The sequence below is a fragment of the Drosophila hydei genome, unplaced genomic scaffold (genome assembly GCF_003285905.1).
Source record: "Drosophila hydei strain 15085-1641.00,03,60 unplaced genomic scaffold, DhydRS2 tig00008130-arrow-arrow-pilon, whole genome shotgun sequence".
Lineage (NCBI taxonomy): Eukaryota > Metazoa > Arthropoda > Insecta > Diptera > Drosophilidae > Drosophila > Drosophila hydei.
The window spans coordinates 579,274-595,943 of record NW_022045839.1 but is presented as its reverse complement, the minus strand read 5'-3'; the positions used below and the strand labels follow the sequence as shown (position 1 = coordinate 595,943).

Sequence of the window (16,670 nt, the reverse complement as noted above, 5' to 3'; positions counted from 1 at the left end):
AATCTATCGATTCCTTTATATTTATATATATATATGTATTCCATTATGATTCCTAATTTTATAAGGAGTTGGTTAGAGAAAGCAAAATGTGTATCTGTATTTTTACATTTGTATCTGTGTGTGTAGGCGTTTGGATATATGTATGTGTATGTAAATGTGAAAGTTAAGGAACGTGTATGTATATGCTTATATATATATATATATATAGATATATTTATATATATATATATAATTTTAAATAAATTCCATTTCAGGAACTATAACTTTTTTCCTTATAACAAAGGTTTGCACCGATAATATTCGACATAATACGGGGGTATGTTATTATTATTATTTATATTATTTAAATATATACAATTTTACAAGTATTTACATAAATTCTTTTCAGCTATGGACTGTGGATGGACAGCCTTATTTTGTGTATAATCAATTGGGAAAAAACTATCTAAATACATATAGAAAACTGTTTTGGTATGCGAATAGAAGTCCCACTCTATCGCCTAGAAAACAACGCATGGGAAATATTTTCTATGCGCATGGATATAGAAATGCTCCGAGGGAAACTGTTGCGACTCATGGAAGTCCATTGAGGTATAAAATAGTTTTCGCTAGACTTTCTTCACCTTATAAATTAGATGAAAAATGTCAATGGCTCAATTTCTGAGCTTTAATATATATTTATGGTGGAGGGAGGCTCATCTATATATCACATAATTTTATAAACGTATCGATTTAAGTCTCTCTCTCTTTCTCTCTTCTCTTCTCTCCCATTCTCTCTTATTTCTCTCTCTTCTTAATATTTCTCCTGATAATTTTGAATCACTTGTTAAAGATTTTTTAAATTGCCTTTCAGAAACACCTTCAAAAATACCTATGATGGTTCATTGTCACCGCAATTTCTGCGCTCATATTTGACTGCGGCTAAAATTTCTTCAACCACTGTGACGAAGACAACCGTAAGCAGCGATCAGAGCTATCGCCCAACCATAACTTATCCGGATTTCAAAAAACAACCCGACTACAACTTGAATTTGGACCACAACACTCAACCTGGCTACCAAATTGCATCCGACTACCAAATTCAGTCCGACTACAAAAATCGAACTATTTGCAAGAAAAACAAAAATATTGCGTCAGCTGCAGACGAAAGCAAGATCATAAATGTTGCCCAGCCGTCGAAGGCTGTTGAGGATACTCTAGCCAACAGCATGTCGAAAATAGACCAGCCTTATCGGCCATATCAGCCATATGTAACCCATACCTATTTTACACTCGACGACGTCATACTTCCTTATATCCCGGAACCCAATTCAACATCCAAATCAAAACAAGAAAATCGCAGTCAGTTTGAGCCAGAAAAGGAAAACGAAGATAAAGCAAGCTCAACTAGTGAAACTCTGAATACTCTTTTTGATATGGATATTTTTAATATCGAGCCCATCACATCTACCACAGCTATAATCACAACAACATCTACAGCATCTACAACAACAACAACCACAACTGCTGAAGCGCCACAAACAACTTTTTCGCCAAAGACTAAAAATGATTTCTACACAGAGCCCATTCAACTGGCCACTTCAAGTCCTACAGAAGCTTTGGCCACACCGAATACAACATCAAATTTTAAGAACTGGAACTCTACACTAAATTTATCGCCTAGAAAAATATTAAAACTAGACAAATTCAATAATAATGCCTGCGAGAATTGCCGCAAAAGTCAGTTGGCTGCCAAAAATGTTACCTTAAATAATCTAGCAAAGCAAACGGAAGAAACCAAATTGGAAACTTCCAAAAAACGATCTTCGATTTTGTTGAAAAAAAACGATGGCATCGAAGGTAAATATAGTAAAAAATTCGCTGCGGCAAAAATGAATATCACACAAGTGCATAAGAATAAAACGCAGCCAACTTTTGTTAGGAATTTCTCAATTTCCAATCTAACAAGTACGACGCCAGCCACACAGCCGAAAAGTAGGCGAAGCAAAACCAATTTCATCAACGTAAGACGTCGCAAATTCAATACGAACTCGTCTAGTTTGAGTCCAACGAATAGCGTAAATGAAAAGTTAAAGCCCAAACCCGAAGTGAAAAGCCAAAACGTAACGAGCGATGTTACCAAATTTCGCAAAGCCAAGACGCCAAGCACGACAGCAAGCAGCGTTACATTGAGCACTGCACGAGCTATAAGCGAAGCCACGGCGCTTGCCTCGGAATCAGCTATTATGACCATATCGAATACGAATGTTAGGAAATTCAAAAGGATTGTTCCAAGATTCAAAAAAATTTTATCAGCCGATGCCAATGCGACCAAAACGGATTTTGCTCACACAACTGATTTGCCGCAACTGCCGATTGAAGTTTATTTCACAAAACTTAATCAAAAATAATTTTTACTCTTAATTCTTTGATTTAAATTTTATTTATCAATATATATTATCTACAAATTCAATAAAAATTGTTATTTTTTTGAGGGGGGATTTGTGCGAAAAAGAAAAGGCGAAGCGTACTTTCGGCACAATATATTGAACTTTTTGCAGACATCACTTGATCCATATACTACGCTTGAAGCGCTCCTAATGCTATTTTCTTAGGAAGCAATAACGCTGTTGCGCCTTGCATTCGCGTGAGGCTGATCTGTTCAGCCAGCCGCCGGAAGAGCAGCTACGTTGGTATTTGGATAGCTTCAACATTTTTCGAAATTTTTCTCTTATACCATGCCCCATCCATTTAGAAATATCTACTTGATTTAGTCGCTTTTGCTACAACCCTGCAAGAAGCTTTCGAACGCATGCGCTAAAATATATCAAATACACAAAATAGCACAAAAAACATTAGCATCCAATACACTAGCACTACACTAGCACTATCATATTAGCAACAAAAGAAGTTATGTTTTTTAGAAAAATATCACAGAAATATATTTTAGTTTTAATGTTCTTATTTATGATACTGATTCCTGCAAAAGTCGATGCTGACGAAAAGAATATCAATAGACTCCTAAACAACCAAGCTGTGGTCAGTCGTCAAATCATGTGTATTCTCGAGAAAAGCCCCTGTGACCAGTTAGGAAAACAACTTAAAGGTATATTTACTATTGTTCTAAATAATTGTGCCATTTTTTTTTAACAGACTGCAGGAGACGTGGCAGAGCCAGGCAGCACAAAGAGCTGTAGTCCGTCCGTCCGACTGAGTTGAAGGAGATTTGATTTGAGACTTACAATTGGTTAAACAATATCTATCTTTATTATTTCTCCTAGTCGGACATACCTGACTAAAGCTAAATTAAAAAGTCCTGTTGACACCAAAACCTAATTTTTGAAGCTCTATAATCCTCTTCTTTCGAGAGTAGATAACTAATACTGTCGAAGCTTTTACCTATAATCATTTTTTTGCCTATCTAAAATTCTTTTCCAGCTGCTCTACCAGAAGTTATTACAAGAAAATGCCGCAATTGCTCGCCTCAGCAGGCACAAAGCGCACAAAAATTGACATCGTTTCTGCAAGCTCGCTATCCGGACGTCTGGGCCATGCTGATTAAAAAATACCAGACCGCTTAAGCTTAATTCGTGAATTTAATTGTTAATCTAAACATAAAGTCAATATACACAAATCGAATAAAATTGCAAGTTTGGTTAAGTAGCTATTTATATACTGGAATTTATATGCTGTATTACTAAAAAATAAAATCCCAACTACTTATTGAGTCTAAGCGCTTTAGCTTAGCTCAGGAATACGACACAGTAAACAGATTATACACTTGACTCTATCCGATAGAGAGTGAAGTCTCTCCCGACTCTGAATAGGGTAGGGAGAATGGAGACTCTTACGATTACGAAGCGGGCAGCAAGGAAACAGCAGAGGGCGTTTAGAACTCCAGCAAGAGGAACTGCAACCCACATTAATCTTGGTCAGCTAGCAGAGCCGTGTGGCTAAAGGAAGCCTCATTTGCTCAAATTTACAGTACGTAATACGTAAGTCTGCTTTGTCTTCATGTCTTTTTACTAAACCTGGCTATTTGTAAACTCTCTACTTAGCCAATAACCATTTATTGGCGACCCATTTGCATTAATTTTTAAGAACATTGGCATACTAAGTGCTACAAGTAATGTGATATTATATTATCTTAATCATCTTCTTCATCGTTGTCATCGTAGTCCTCAATATCTTCGCCATCATACTCATGCAAGCTGTCTCCTGTCGTGCGCATTTTTTGTTTGCTTAAGAGCCACTCATTGTACGCCATTTCCTCTTCCACCGTTGGATCAGTAGTCTCAATAAAGTCATCGCCAGTATGCGGAAATTCTTCGTGAACCATTGGCACATGCTGGAACGGAATATTGCGCTTGCAAAACTTGTGTCCCCATCCCAAATATATAGATTCGCATGTGTTTTCGAATATAAATGTGAACGCGCCAGGCCACAAATTTGATTGCATAACTAACACGCGTTCCTTTTGGTTTGTGTATTTGCTGGTGAAGCGCACCAGCCATGGGATCAGACAATCCGGGTTCATATCGCTGGCGCATGATGTTAAAATATCGGGGCCTATTTCTGGTTGATTAAGTCCCTCTAATAATTCCTCCTCTTCGCCCTCTTCCTCTCCGTCAGCCTCCTCTTCTTCAGCTTCCTCATCCATTTCTTCCAGAAGACGCATCTTCAAATACATTGCCAGAGTTTTTTCGCGCTCCCTACGCGCTTTCTCTTCATCGTACCAAACAACGCGACCTTGCTTCAAAATATTTGGTCGACAATGGACCCAAGCAACGGGCGTCGCCAGCGTTGTCAAAGGCTCTAATTCAAATCGTTCATTTTTCAAGAGCATAACATCATTATCTGAAAAGATAGAATTTTATTTGCTGTGTTAATTACCTTCAATTCAGATATGCAAGTGGAAGAGCTGGCAGTCCTTGCCAGATGTAGCGGAGAAGGTAATAGGCCTCCTCTCCATACCTATGATGTTCCCTTATCAGCATCAGATTTTGGAGCAGGCGCCATGACGATCTAGAATGCAATATAAGCTATGCGATTACTTTACCTTGAATTGCATCTTCTTCGCCTTCGTTGAAGTCTTCTTCTTCCTCCTCCTCTTCGTCGTCAATGTTGAGACCCTCAAATAGATCTTTTTCCTTCTTAGTCATTCGCCTGTAATAGCCTTGCGGCGCGATATGCGTGCTAGCCGTAATGCGAGCAATTATGGCACGTAAATAATGCTTTTCCTTCCCTGGAAAGCATGGATATGATACAATATCAGACTCCAAGTCACCAGTGAAAAACTTCTTGATTTGACGAGAAACAACTATTTGACGAGGCGTTACTATAGGTAGTTCAATCCAATCATCAAAGAGGCAGTTTACGACAAAGTACGAGAATCGATTGCATCCCAGTCCCACAAACTCTGGTGGTATATCGTAAAATTCCGTCTCCTCTGCCAAGGGAACTGGCCTCGCTTTAGTTGTCATCTTTTCCAATTCTTCAGGAGCATAATTCTCCCATCCATAAACGCCCGGAGTTAGCTCTGGACCTATATGTGTTGGTAAAGGTGTTGGGTCTTGATTCTTTCTCATTTTAAACGGCAGCTGCTTTTCCCGCAATTCTTCCTCCATCATTGTCATGCGTGAAGTAAGTTCCTCTCGAGTAAGCAAAGCTTCCACAATGTAGTAAGACGCTTTCAATCCATTAATACAGCCCCAAAATCGACATTGCATTATTGACGGATGTGTCTGAAGTCGGTTTATAGAACTGGCCAACTGAAAGATGTCATCTTTGCTAATGGTAAAGCCGCATTGATTCCAAAAGAACTGAAGCTGTTCGACGCGCTCATTAAATGTTACGAACAAACGCATGTTATAATCAATGTCAATTCGAAGATCCCCTTCAGCGTATGTGAATGCTTCTTCGGAAGCCTCCTCATGAATGGTAAAGTCAGCACCTTCGACATTGTGTGGCAACTATACGACTAAATTAGCTAATATCTTTAAATATACCTATTAAGGAGACTTGCCTTTATTGAGTGCAATATTTTCTTAGCTGGACGAAACATTCGACTGTCGGCGAATACGGCATTTGGGGGAAAACGTTCTGGGACATGGAATTTTTGCTCGCGTACATTTCGACTAAACTCTTCAAAGAAATCAATCACATTTGGAGGTCGTTCATCAACAACTCGTTTTATTATGTCACTTAAATGATCAAATCTGCGAACATTTAGAGATAAAAGACAAAAGTTAAAATATATGTACCTCATAAGAGACATCTATTACAATATAGCAGAAACCGATATAAAGTTTTCTGTTTCATGTTCTGATCAATCATTTCAACTTCGTCTTTACCTAGCAGTTCTACACGATTTGGTTAATAAGTAATGAGGACATTACCTCTTCCTCTTTTTGACTTACATGATTTATACATTAAGCCTATAGTTTTCAACGGGCTTTACCTTGGTGGGATAGTAAAAGTATTAATACTTATGCTCACTTACAAGTTATCTCCAGTTAATGTACTGTATTGCTGTAATACCGACTTAGCTACGCTCAGCTCATAGCCAATGTGTGGAGGCTCATGGCCTGATGCTCTCTGAAATTGGGCATCCGAATTGAAGGCGCCAATGGAAATAGAAGTCGATGAGGAGGTAGTCGTAGTTGTGATTATGTTGGAACATTTCGCCGAATCATCGTATTCAGACCGCTTATTTGATATAAGCTTATTTTCCTTTTTCGATATTGTGTTCGGTGGAGCATCCGACTGAATCGTTGAGGAGGTCGGAGTTGAATAATTGTGTTGTGATCCTACATCTTCCATGGTACTTCTTTTTATATATTATATTATGGGTCGTTAAGGGTTTATTATATTGTATATCTTAATCGCACTATAAATTCTGAAACGAAGACTTTCAATAGAAAGCCCACTATGTAGTTATTTCTTAAATAAATCTATATGTTAAATAACTCAAAATGTAGCACACAGGTCAAGCATCTTAAGTTGGAATTCCGATTAGGCGTAATTAAATAAATATCCATTTATTAGTTTTATATTTGAATTCGCAGAAATTATATTTATTCACAACACAAGTAATACAGGCAAATATTATGTTTTATAATACTTTGTGTAAGATGACAATTGTTTACTATCTGCGTATTGAGCTGTTCAACGGCAAGTATGGCGAGTACGTTGGATACATCGGATTGGGTTGCGTAGCTCTTTGCAACACGCATGCGTCTTGATACTGAGATTGCATGTTCATTACTCCCATTTGCATTGGAATCTGAGAATTGGGATATTCACCACCCGAGCTGTACGCTGGTGCAGGAGGACTCTGCTGCGGCGACATTCTATAGCTGTTAATGGCGCCATAGTGGGACATCAGATTGGGGCTGATGTGTACATTAGCCGTGCGGTTATTAGAACTGCCGCTAATAGGCGCCGAGGTATGTTGTATTGGGGCAGATGGTGTGTTTCTAGTATTCCTGTTAGTGTTCTGCGTTGATGTGCTCGGCGTAATGTTCATGTTACTTGTATAATATTTATGATATTGTAAGGGAGTTACTTGAGCTTGTAACATATTTGGGGGCGTAGAAACATTTCTATTTTGCATTATCAAATGTGGTGGAGGTGTCATAGAATTGGGTGGGATTGGGTGGTGCGGCGATGGTGCTAAATTCGTTTGAGCTCCTGGGGATGTATTACATGGCTGAGATTCAAGGCAATTAGTAAGCTGTTGAAGTTTTGAAAGACTACATAAGTGTCCTACTACAGCTGGCGTAGTTCCTCCACTGTTTGATGATATGGACTGATCATTATTAGCTATAGAAGATGGAGGCCCTAATGTTGTAGACACTGGTATACGAGATGCATTAGATACAATTTCATTGGATGGCATATTATTTTGTAAATAAAAATTATTTACAGCACAAGCTGACGATGGTTGTTCAATGCGTTGATGGGAGTTCGAAAGAGAATGAACTGAGTTATTCAGGGACATCCGTTGTTGAATTACAGCTGGCATGCCGACTATATCGTAATTTGATGGATTCGTTGAAAAGTTTTGTGTGATTTGCGGAATAGGTATGTAATCCAAGGGCTGCATATTCTGCTGATGTCCATGCTGTCCTCCTGATTGCGTAAACTGTAAGCTTCCTATGCCATCTTGCTGAGCTTTCGATATATTTGAAACAGTACTCTGGGAGTGTTGATGGTGAGTATTTTGCGTAGTTCCACTAGGAACTTTAGCGTCTCGTTGCTGAGAATTATTTGAAGAGTTACTATTACGAATTTGCTTGGGTGTTGGTTCTCGGTGTGATGCACTCGGGGAACTCGCAACAATATCCGTCTGCAAAAGGAGTTACAAGATTTGCTATTAGTGCCAAATTTAATAATTAATAATAATTTGTAGTTACCTGTACAGCTAGTTTCCTATTTTGATGTTGGTGTTGTGAATTGCCGATTATATTTAAATTTGGCGAGCCTTCTGGCGTTAAATTCATATTTATGTTGTTCTGCTGTTGGATATGTGAGTTTTGGATTGACATGTGCATGGGCGTCGTGGCTGACTGATTTTGCATTGAACAGTCAGAAAACTGCCTGTGCATAAGTCCATTGGTGTTTTCAGATCCATGATTGACGGCACTTCCAATACTTGCTGGCGAATCCATATTTATTTGCACATTAATCCCGCAATCATAATGTTGTATGGGCGCATTGTTCGATGCCGATTCTGAGGTGTACGGAATATTAGTATTAACATCAGATTGGCCGCCGACTTGCAAATTTGAATGATTAACTGATTGCAGAATTGGTTGAGTGACTTTAATTTTGTCTTCTCGAGTAGCGCCCAGGGCTATGTTACCACTATGCTCTGATTTTGGCTTTGTGGGTGCGGCCGAAGGCTCCCGACTCAACGAACTTGAGAGTAAAATTGCTGATTCAGCTTGGTTTGCATTTGCATGTCTTGCTATAGGGTTTTGAGCATTGTCTATGGGCTTGATTTGTTGACCATGATCGGTTGCCTTGAATTGTTTCTGTTGGTTGGAACACTTCTGATCGTAAATGTTGGCTTGATTAACATTGTAATCATTGCAATTAAGTGCATGGCCATCATCTCTTGCAGTGTTGACAGTGCTTATGTTGGAAGCTGCTTTTGCCAATTCCTCCTTTTTTCCACTAATTTTCCGATCAACCTTCTGTTTATCCTTTGTATGATGCATCTGATGATGAGCATGCATGGCCAAATTCGCCGACTGGTACAGGTTTTGCGTGAAGTTATGTGTATATGCCATTGTTGTTGCCAGGTCTTTGTGGAACTGTTTCTGACCTTTCTGGGTTGCTGGGTCCAAATTGCACAGATTATAGCTGTAATAGTCCCATTGCCAATACTGCGAAGTATGATGGTAGTTGGGCATTTGATTCAGAGGGAACTGGGAAGGTAAAGAGTTTTGTAACTGGGGATGTTCGTTGTTTTTCAGTTGAATCTTATCGCGTATAGGCAATGAGGATGACGGAACACGCACATTAGGCTTTTCTTCTTCTTTAACTTGCAATAAATGGGTCGATTTATTCGTGTCCTTATCCGAGACATTCATTTTACTTGTATTAGGAGCTTCTGGCTTTTTACATACCGTGTTGGGATTCTCAGTCCTAGCAATAGATGCTTCCAAAGCCGCCTTTTTGTTTATTTTCTGCTTAGCTTCAGCTTCTTGTACAAACGGCACCTCTGTTTTCAATTGGATTTGTTTTTCGTTAGTTGTATTTACTTTGTCAACTTCACTATTTAATTGTCGATTGCAACTGGGCGAAGCCTTAATATGGGAAACTTCAGGAATTTTTGATTCAATTTGATCAGGTATAACACAGGGCTTACTATCCACTTTAGTATCTGAGTTTTTTGTGGCAACACCTTCAACGGACTTTGTAGTACTAGAAACAGGTGCGGATACTGCGGCAGGCGCTTTTTCTGCAGGAGTAGGTGTGATATCCATTTTTATATTTTTATCATCTGAGTTATTTACCATCTTAGTTATTGGATCCTTGTTTTGCTCCGATTTTTCTTCATTCACAACAGGTACATTAGTTTCAGTAGACTCAACTATTGGTACAAGTTTAGTATTTTCAGAAGTAGTATTGCAATTACTGATAACTTTTTCTTCAACTACCACTTCAGTTGGAGTCACTAACTTAGCATCTTTCTGAGGCTCGACGTTGTCTTTAACTTGGATTTGAATTTTCGGCTCACTATTTAATACGGTTTCAATTACCATTTCAGTTTCAGTTGGTTTGGGCTCAATTTTACATTCTGGAGTTGTATTCTCAGTAGGTTTTATTTCGACTGGAGTCGTTTCGGAAAACAGTGCTTTCTTTGTCTTCTTTGCGACAGCATCATATACTTGTTCCGTGCAGTAATCAGTTGAGCTCTTCTCTTTTTCAATAGTTTGAGGCTCAGGTTCGGTTTCCTGCTTATCGTGAATGACTTTCTTCACTTCGACGTTATCGCTTTCGTTCATTGGAATTTTATTACTGGTTTGACCGGCGGCTTTACTTTCTTCGTCACGTTTTCCATTTGATTTCTTGCCGCGCAGTTTGGGCACAATATTAACAGGCTTCGTAACATTAACATCTTGGACCGTAGGTCGTTGCAAGGTGGTAGTTTTATCAAAAGTTTCATTCGCCTTTTGTTGATCGGCTTGGATTGGTATATCATGTTCTACATGATCAATATTATTATCGCGTTCAAAATGTTTTCTTTTGTTAGTGTGAGGAATACTGTCCTTCCTCTTAGCAAGACGCAACGCTCTTTTAGTCAACATATTGAATTCTGACGACTCTGATGATTTTTTAGAATATTTACTGTCAGAGGAATCCGAGTTCTCAGTTATGTCTTCAAAAGCACGTTTGCATCTTTTTGCATCTGTTAGTGGTAGTTGTGCAGATTCTGAATATAAGTCCTTTTTAATGTAACTTGTCTTTTCTGTATTTTCACTGGCCGGCTTAAACGCTTTAATTAAATCTTTTTCCTTATACAATTCTGTTGAATTTGTTAGAGGTTTTATAGTTTCCTCAGGTTTCTTTTTATAAAAATCATCATTATCTGAATTCTCAATACATTGATGGCTCAAATATTCACGATTCGATATTGGTTTTATATTAAAATTGGGAGATTTTGAAATCGACATTAACGGACTCCATCTGAGACAATCGGCTTCAATGAATATTCGTGTTTTGCTCTGAGCTCTCTTTTTATGATGTAACAAAACCTTTTTCCAATCTATTTTCACATTGATTTGGAATCTTATGTCGCCATCATTTTTTCTTAATTTAATGAAATTTAGCAATTCAAACGCCAAAGCAATATCTGAAATAGCCAAGCCAGTTTTAATGGCTATATCTTTAAATGTTATTGTCTGATTATTTCTGTACTTATACAAGTACTCTAGTACAACCGATTTCCAGTATGAAAAGTAGGAAAGACGTCCAAGATCAGAGAGCGGTTTTTCTGGAGTTCCCAGCTGGCCTTCTTCTCGGCTAAGTAAGTAACTAAAGTCAATCAAAAATCGTCCATATCCTTGCCTTTGATATTGAGGCAATGTCAGAATGCATGATACATTATACTTTTGCGAACAGTGTTTCTCCTTCGAAAAATATCCAACTAGATGACAGCCAATTTGATCATTTTTGGTCAAGATGTAAAATAGAAAAGGCTCTACATCGTAGTAAAGAGTCTTGTGATCCAAAAAGAATTTTGCAAGTAGGCATAAATTTTGACAATAAATTTTGTTAACATTTCCATCTACTTCAAAAACAGATATGTCGCCTTGGCGGAAGATTTCAGTTCCAGGCGGTTGCTTCCAAATACATTTATTTTGATGTCTATCCAATACTGATCTACTTTTTGTATACTTTAGGCAGAATTCACACAAGTAAAGTTTTGCCAACCTGGAATTAAAATAAAATTATTACTATTATTTTTATTTTGAGAAACTGGCTATATCTTAAATATTTGAAATTCAAATATATTTTGCTTCTCTATTAACAGTTTGCAAGCTTTAGGAAAATATATTTATATTTAGCTGCTATTTTGAAACTATTCCTAGTTTAATAATTAGTCGGTTTATCTGGTATATTGATTTTCTAATTAGTTTTCAATAAATAGAAAATAATAATACTGTGTAATAGATATTGCGAATTTACCTAGCGTACTCCTGCGGAAATGGACTTGAGTACCATGTTTCAATATTCCATTTTCCAATTTCAATAGATTTGGGACTTTGTCCACAGTGAATCAAAGAATTACTTTTCTCAAGAGGCATTTCGGAATGGTTTGCAGAAACTTTAATAACAGCTTTTTGCAATACTTCTTGATATATGTTAACATCAAATTGATTAACGCCAGGTGGTAGATGTTGATTTTCTATAAGTAAAAAATGTATTATTTAATTTTTGACAAGCATTTAAATAGGTACTTTTTGCCTTTGGCACTAAGCCAAACTTAATTTAAATTAATGGAAGCTATATATTCAAATGATTAAACTACTTTGCCTGTGGAATGTGGGGAATGCTTGGACAAGCTTCACATATTTGCAGAAAATATTATTTTAGAACAAATATGCAGAATGAACCCAGCTATAAATTCATCTTTGTTTATGCTAGCTATGTATATAGATCGTAATCTTTAGTTTATTGCGCAATATATTATAAAAGTATAAAATGATAAATGACTTTTCAAATTTTAAGGAACATATCTTTGGGTCAATCATCTGTTAGCCCCAGCAATTAAACATTTACAAATATATTAAGTTTATAAATAGTAACGCTTCCAGTAACCTTGCCTACATTATCTTATTGATGTCCACTTCAGTGGTGCAAACTATAAAACTTCGACTACAGCCATGATATCTCAGATCACTATCTTATTGGAACTGCCCTAACTTCCCATTTAGGCATTCGTACAATTAAGTTAAATATACAATTAATTTTCTAACATACCAAACAGTTTACTCGGGCCAATTGACTCAATATTCTCAACATGCGTGGGATTTCCTATACAATTAAAATCCGTATTGTTGTTTAAACTTGATTCCACTGGTTTCTTTCTTGGCTCTGTAAATTGTTCCTGGTCATCAATCATTCGACATTTTAATACAGTTTCTTTGGTAAGATATGGAATATCATCATCATGTTTCATGTACAAATTTGTGGAATCCAGTGGCATTGATTTCAAGATAATTGTCCTTTTTCTTTCCACATTTCCATTGCTGCGCTTGATTGGCAATGAACCGTTCACAACAGTATCAGATTTATCAGTTACGTATTTGCTAGGCTTATTCGCTTCGATTGCTTGATTAGCTACCGGATGGTTGGAATAGCTTAGGCTTTTAAAATTTTTGATATATTTGTCATCAACTGGATTTTTTGCAACGGCAGCAAATCCCCAATTTTCCGAAGATGCGTCCATTAAACTTGTTGCGTCGTTCGGCGATGATCGAAACTCAATATTCTTTTCGTTTTCAAATATATTCTCCTTAAATGTACTTTTATCCGTGTCATAGTCCTCCTCATCATTATCGTCATCGCATTCAGAGCTGTCACTCGAGCTGTCGCTTGAATCTGACTCGGAGCTAGAGGACGTGCATGAGTCGGACGATGTGCTGTCATCTTGATCTTCGCACGCAGCATTCTTTTCATCATCATCATCCTCATCATCGTCGCTGTCACTTGAGGAAGTCGTAGATGACAAATCCGAATATGTACGCTTTCGATTAATTTGATTAATAATTGGTTCTCGATATATCTTTTTTTGTTTAATTTGAGCTTCAAAATTATTAACGACGATGCAATTTTTCTTCTTCTGCTTGTGGCCAGCAACATTGTTTACAGATTCTTGGGACGTTGATGGATTTTCTATTCGCTCTTCTCTCTTAATCATCTGCCGTTTGCAGTTGGAATGTGTTTTTTGGGAGACATTCGAATACGGGACATTTCTACAAAAGCGAGCGAAAATGTTGGTATTTTTATTAGACTTTTTTTAAATACTATAGTATTATAGATAATATATACTGTAAGAATTTGGCTTACCTCTCATTTTCTTGCTCCAGTTTTATGTTTGTTGCATCCCTTTTTAATGATTTTGGGTGATCAACGTTTAGGCACGATTTGCATCTGAAATTGAAATTATTTAATTATTTTATTTTTAATTAAATGTAAGATTCATTGAATTTTTGTATTATAATAAATTTGTAGCTATCTAGCAACTTACCGATATGGATGCTTGGGCTTTTTGTCTGGAATCGTATCGAGGCACGTAAGATGAAAATGGTTTTTACAAGCGAAGCACTGTAAAAGACATGGACCGCGATTACGCAATTTGCAGACAACGCAATCGGCACATTTCTGACAGTTCCATAAAGATCCTTTAGTAACAAGCATATAAAGCAGGACATACGACTGCGATTTGCATTTACCGGCAATGTTTGCACATGTCGTGTGCAATGATATTCCACATTGTTTACAAGAACTGAGAGGTTCTGGAATGCCATTTAGATTTTTTTGTGAATTTCCGGAGCAATGGGTACATGTTTCTTCTCCCTTGATAAGTATCTCAGTTTCTGGTAAAGATTTTCGGGGCGTTGTTAACGATTTGCCCTTCTTGTACAACTTTCCCTCCTGTATTAGGAAGCCAGTGTCTACAGCTTTCTTTATTGATATTTTAATTACAGCTTTGAAATCAACATTGGGCGAAAGATCAATGCAGTTAAATTTTTGAATATAGTTTTCTATATTTTTTATCGTAGATCCTTCGCATTCTCCCAAGTCATTAACTGCTTTAGCTACGACTTTGTAAAGATTTGTAGTTTTATCAACTTTTATTCGCCTTTTCGCCATCGGCGCTTTATATGAATGCAATCCCTTATTGTATACTTTGATAACGGAACCAGACTCAACTGCCTTTTCCAATTTTTCAGCCACAATATCTTCATGAAATTTGTGATGTGTGCCAATAGCCTGACATATTCTCTGAACGCTCGGCCTTTGCTTTTGGGACCGAATTTTTGATATTGCATCAAGTATCCACTGTTTCCAGGTATCCATACTGATATCATGAGCAGATTCTCTCATTTTTCTTCCTTTTTTTAACTGTGAATTATTTATCGAATTATAATTAACAAAGAAGTTTTCATAGAGTATAAGGATTTGTAGACAATGAAGAGGAACTAAGTGGGTAATCAGTGCATCAATCTTCATGATCAAAACTACCAAACATGTAGACTAGACAAGATCGCATCAGCTCATATTTACATTATAAATATATATATATATATATATATTAACAGCAACAACTAAAATCATTCATTCCACAAAATGACATATATATATCATATTTGCTAGTAAAATTACATAGCTTAATGGCAACTTATCAGTTAACAAACCGCAGAATAATTCGTGTTAGGTTACAATAAATAGCATCAGCTTAAAGTATCTAAATAAGAGCATAAATACAAGGACAAATTTATAATTTTGTGCTTTTATTTTAATTTTTAATAGGCCTACATTTTGTTAAAAATTATAAAAATTTCATTAATATATTTAAGTATATATTTTGTCAGTTTTCCAAATTGTGCCGTATTTTTGCCGGTAATTGCCGACTGCCATTAAGCATATATATCAACACAGGTGTTCTGAATAAACATTAGTAAACGAGCAAATCCAAAGCAGAGCATAACATGAATGAGACACCAAACACCGAGTGAATGCGCAAACAGGCTTTAATTATTTGTAGATAAAGGTAAAATAAGGTGTGCCCGATGCCTGATGATCAATGTATGTGAATCTGAACCTGTTCTGCTTCATGTACAAAATCAATCGATATTTCATACAGCAATTTATTTCCACTTATTTTTTAATTTGTTGACCACTAAGACCACAACAATCTGCATTTTAGCTCGCTGTGTGCATCTTGTTAATTTAATGTATTAGCCAGCTCCCACCTATGCGCTCGGTAAAAAGGTAACATGCACACTCTTCTACTTATGTTAATATAATTTTAAATTAAATTACAAGATGAGTTTCACTTATTTATTTTATTTTATTTTATTTTATAAATTTCATTTGTCTTTATATCTTTAAATCATTTTGAAGATACTTAACGCATCTGTATGTTTGTATGTATATGCTTAAAGATATTTATGTATGTAAATACATAAGTATGTTAGATCCAATAGGTCTCAATTTTAAATTATAAGTATTAAAGCACACACGATTATCAGGTTAGGCAATGTTTACACATTTCATAGCTCTCCAATTATACAAGAGACATTATTATAAGTCCATTGGTATGCAACTTACAAGGTATTTATTCTCGATGTATAATTTATTAGTTCACAAAAGAATTTTATTTGCTACTAATTATCGGTTTTGCAAGAGTGTACTATTAATTCGAATCAATTTAAGCCAAATATACAAGCCAGCAGTAAACGCGATTGAAACTATGAAATAGAACACTTTATATTCATTACCATTGTTATATTCAATAGACATGGCATTCCCATGATATTGTATAACTAAGCTGTCAGAATAATAATTTAATATACTATCTAATAAAATAACACGCATAATGGTTTATTTTCAGATATTATTTTATAAATATTTATTTTGTAACTCAGTGTCATTCCTTACGAAAAGGA

General features: G+C 36.5%; 4 protein-coding genes across 5 annotated transcripts; 2 read left to right on the top strand and 2 right to left on the bottom strand.

The window, feature by feature from the left end:
• The first annotated feature begins 249 nt into the window (after nt 1-249).
• Nucleotides 250-2,024, top strand: LOC111600093. Its single transcript, XM_023316032.2, has 4 exons — nt 250-316; nt 389-591; nt 854-1,839; nt 1,922-2,024. Exons 2-4 carry the CDS (start codon nt 515-517, stop codon nt 1,942-1,944), a joined length of 1,086 nt encoding a protein of 361 aa, XP_023171800.2. The 5' UTR covers nt 250-316; nt 389-514; the 3' UTR covers nt 1,945-2,024.
• An 823-nt stretch (nt 2,025-2,847) lies between these two features.
• Nucleotides 2,848-3,728, top strand: LOC111600082 (allergen Tha p 1). The gene is made up of 2 exons (XM_023316022.2): nt 2,848-3,085; nt 3,418-3,728. Exons 1-2 carry the CDS (start codon nt 2,893-2,895, stop codon nt 3,558-3,560), a joined length of 336 nt encoding a protein of 111 aa, XP_023171790.1. The 5' UTR covers nt 2,848-2,892; the 3' UTR covers nt 3,561-3,728.
• A 305-nt stretch (nt 3,729-4,033) lies between these two features.
• Nucleotides 4,034-6,927, bottom strand: LOC111600043 (radial spoke head protein 4 homolog A). Its single transcript, XM_023315968.2, has 4 exons — nt 6,482-6,927; nt 6,005-6,197; nt 5,039-5,951; nt 4,034-4,836 (listed from the first exon to the last, which is right to left on the bottom strand). The coding sequence occupies exons 1-4, from the start codon at nt 6,799-6,801 to the stop codon at nt 4,127-4,129; spliced, it is 2,136 nt and encodes a 711-aa protein (XP_023171736.1). The 5' UTR covers nt 6,802-6,927; the 3' UTR covers nt 4,034-4,126.
• Nucleotides 6,928-7,026: 99 nt separating this feature from the next.
• LOC111600008 (histone acetyltransferase KAT6A) lies at nt 7,027-16,406 on the bottom strand. Of its 2 annotated transcripts, XM_023315910.2 has the most exons (7): nt 16,333-16,406; nt 14,246-15,123; nt 14,065-14,148; nt 12,976-13,970; nt 12,181-12,400; nt 8,397-11,925; nt 7,027-8,329 (listed from the first exon to the last, which is right to left on the bottom strand). In XM_023315910.2, exons 2-7 carry the CDS (start codon nt 15,103-15,105, stop codon nt 7,127-7,129), a joined length of 6,891 nt encoding a protein of 2,296 aa, XP_023171678.2. In that variant the 5' UTR covers nt 15,106-15,123; nt 16,333-16,406; the 3' UTR covers nt 7,027-7,126. The 2 variants fall into 2 exon arrangements, with proteins under 2 accessions (XP_023171678.2, XP_023171679.1); XM_023315911.2 differs by lacking the exons at nt 7,027-8,329; nt 12,181-12,400 and having other exon boundaries at nt 11,857-11,925.
• Between the last annotated feature and the right edge of the window lie 264 nt (nt 16,407-16,670).

Coding starts and splice junctions, on each gene's coding strand:
- LOC111600093 (XM_023316032.2), top strand. CDS start 515: ATGGGAAATATTTTCTATGCGCATGGATATAGAAATGCTCCGAGGGAA. Junction 592..853: donor ACTCATGGAAGTCCATTGAG/GTATAAAATAGT, acceptor ATTGCCTTTCAG/AAACACCTTCAAAAATACCT. Junction 1,840..1,921: donor AAAAAACGATGGCATCGAAG/GTAAATATAGTA, acceptor AACTTTTGTTAG/GAATTTCTCAATTTCCAATC.
- LOC111600082 (XM_023316022.2), top strand. CDS start 2,893: ATGTTTTTTAGAAAAATATCACAGAAATATATTTTAGTTTTAATGTTC. Junction 3,086..3,417: donor GTTAGGAAAACAACTTAAAG/GTATATTTACTA, acceptor ATTCTTTTCCAG/CTGCTCTACCAGAAGTTATT.
- LOC111600043 (XM_023315968.2), bottom strand. CDS start 6,801: ATGGAAGATGTAGGATCACAACACAATTATTCAACTCCGACCTCCTCA. Junction 6,198..6,481: donor ACATTAACTGGAGATAACTT/GTAAGTGAGCAT, acceptor AAATGTTCGCAG/ATTTGATCATTTAAGTGACA. Junction 5,952..6,004: donor AAATATTGCACTCAATAAAG/GCAAGTCTCCTT, acceptor TTAGTCGTATAG/TTGCCACACAATGTCGAAGG.
- LOC111600008 (XM_023315910.2), bottom strand. CDS start 15,105: ATGAGAGAATCTGCTCATGATATCAGTATGGATACCTGGAAACAGTGG. Junction 13,971..14,064: donor CTGGAGCAAGAAAATGAGAG/GTAAGCCAAATT, acceptor TCGCTTTTGTAG/AAATGTCCCGTATTCGAATG. Junction 12,401..12,975: donor TGGCCCGAGTAAACTGTTTG/GTATGTTAGAAA, acceptor TTTTACTTATAG/AAAATCAACATCTACCACCT.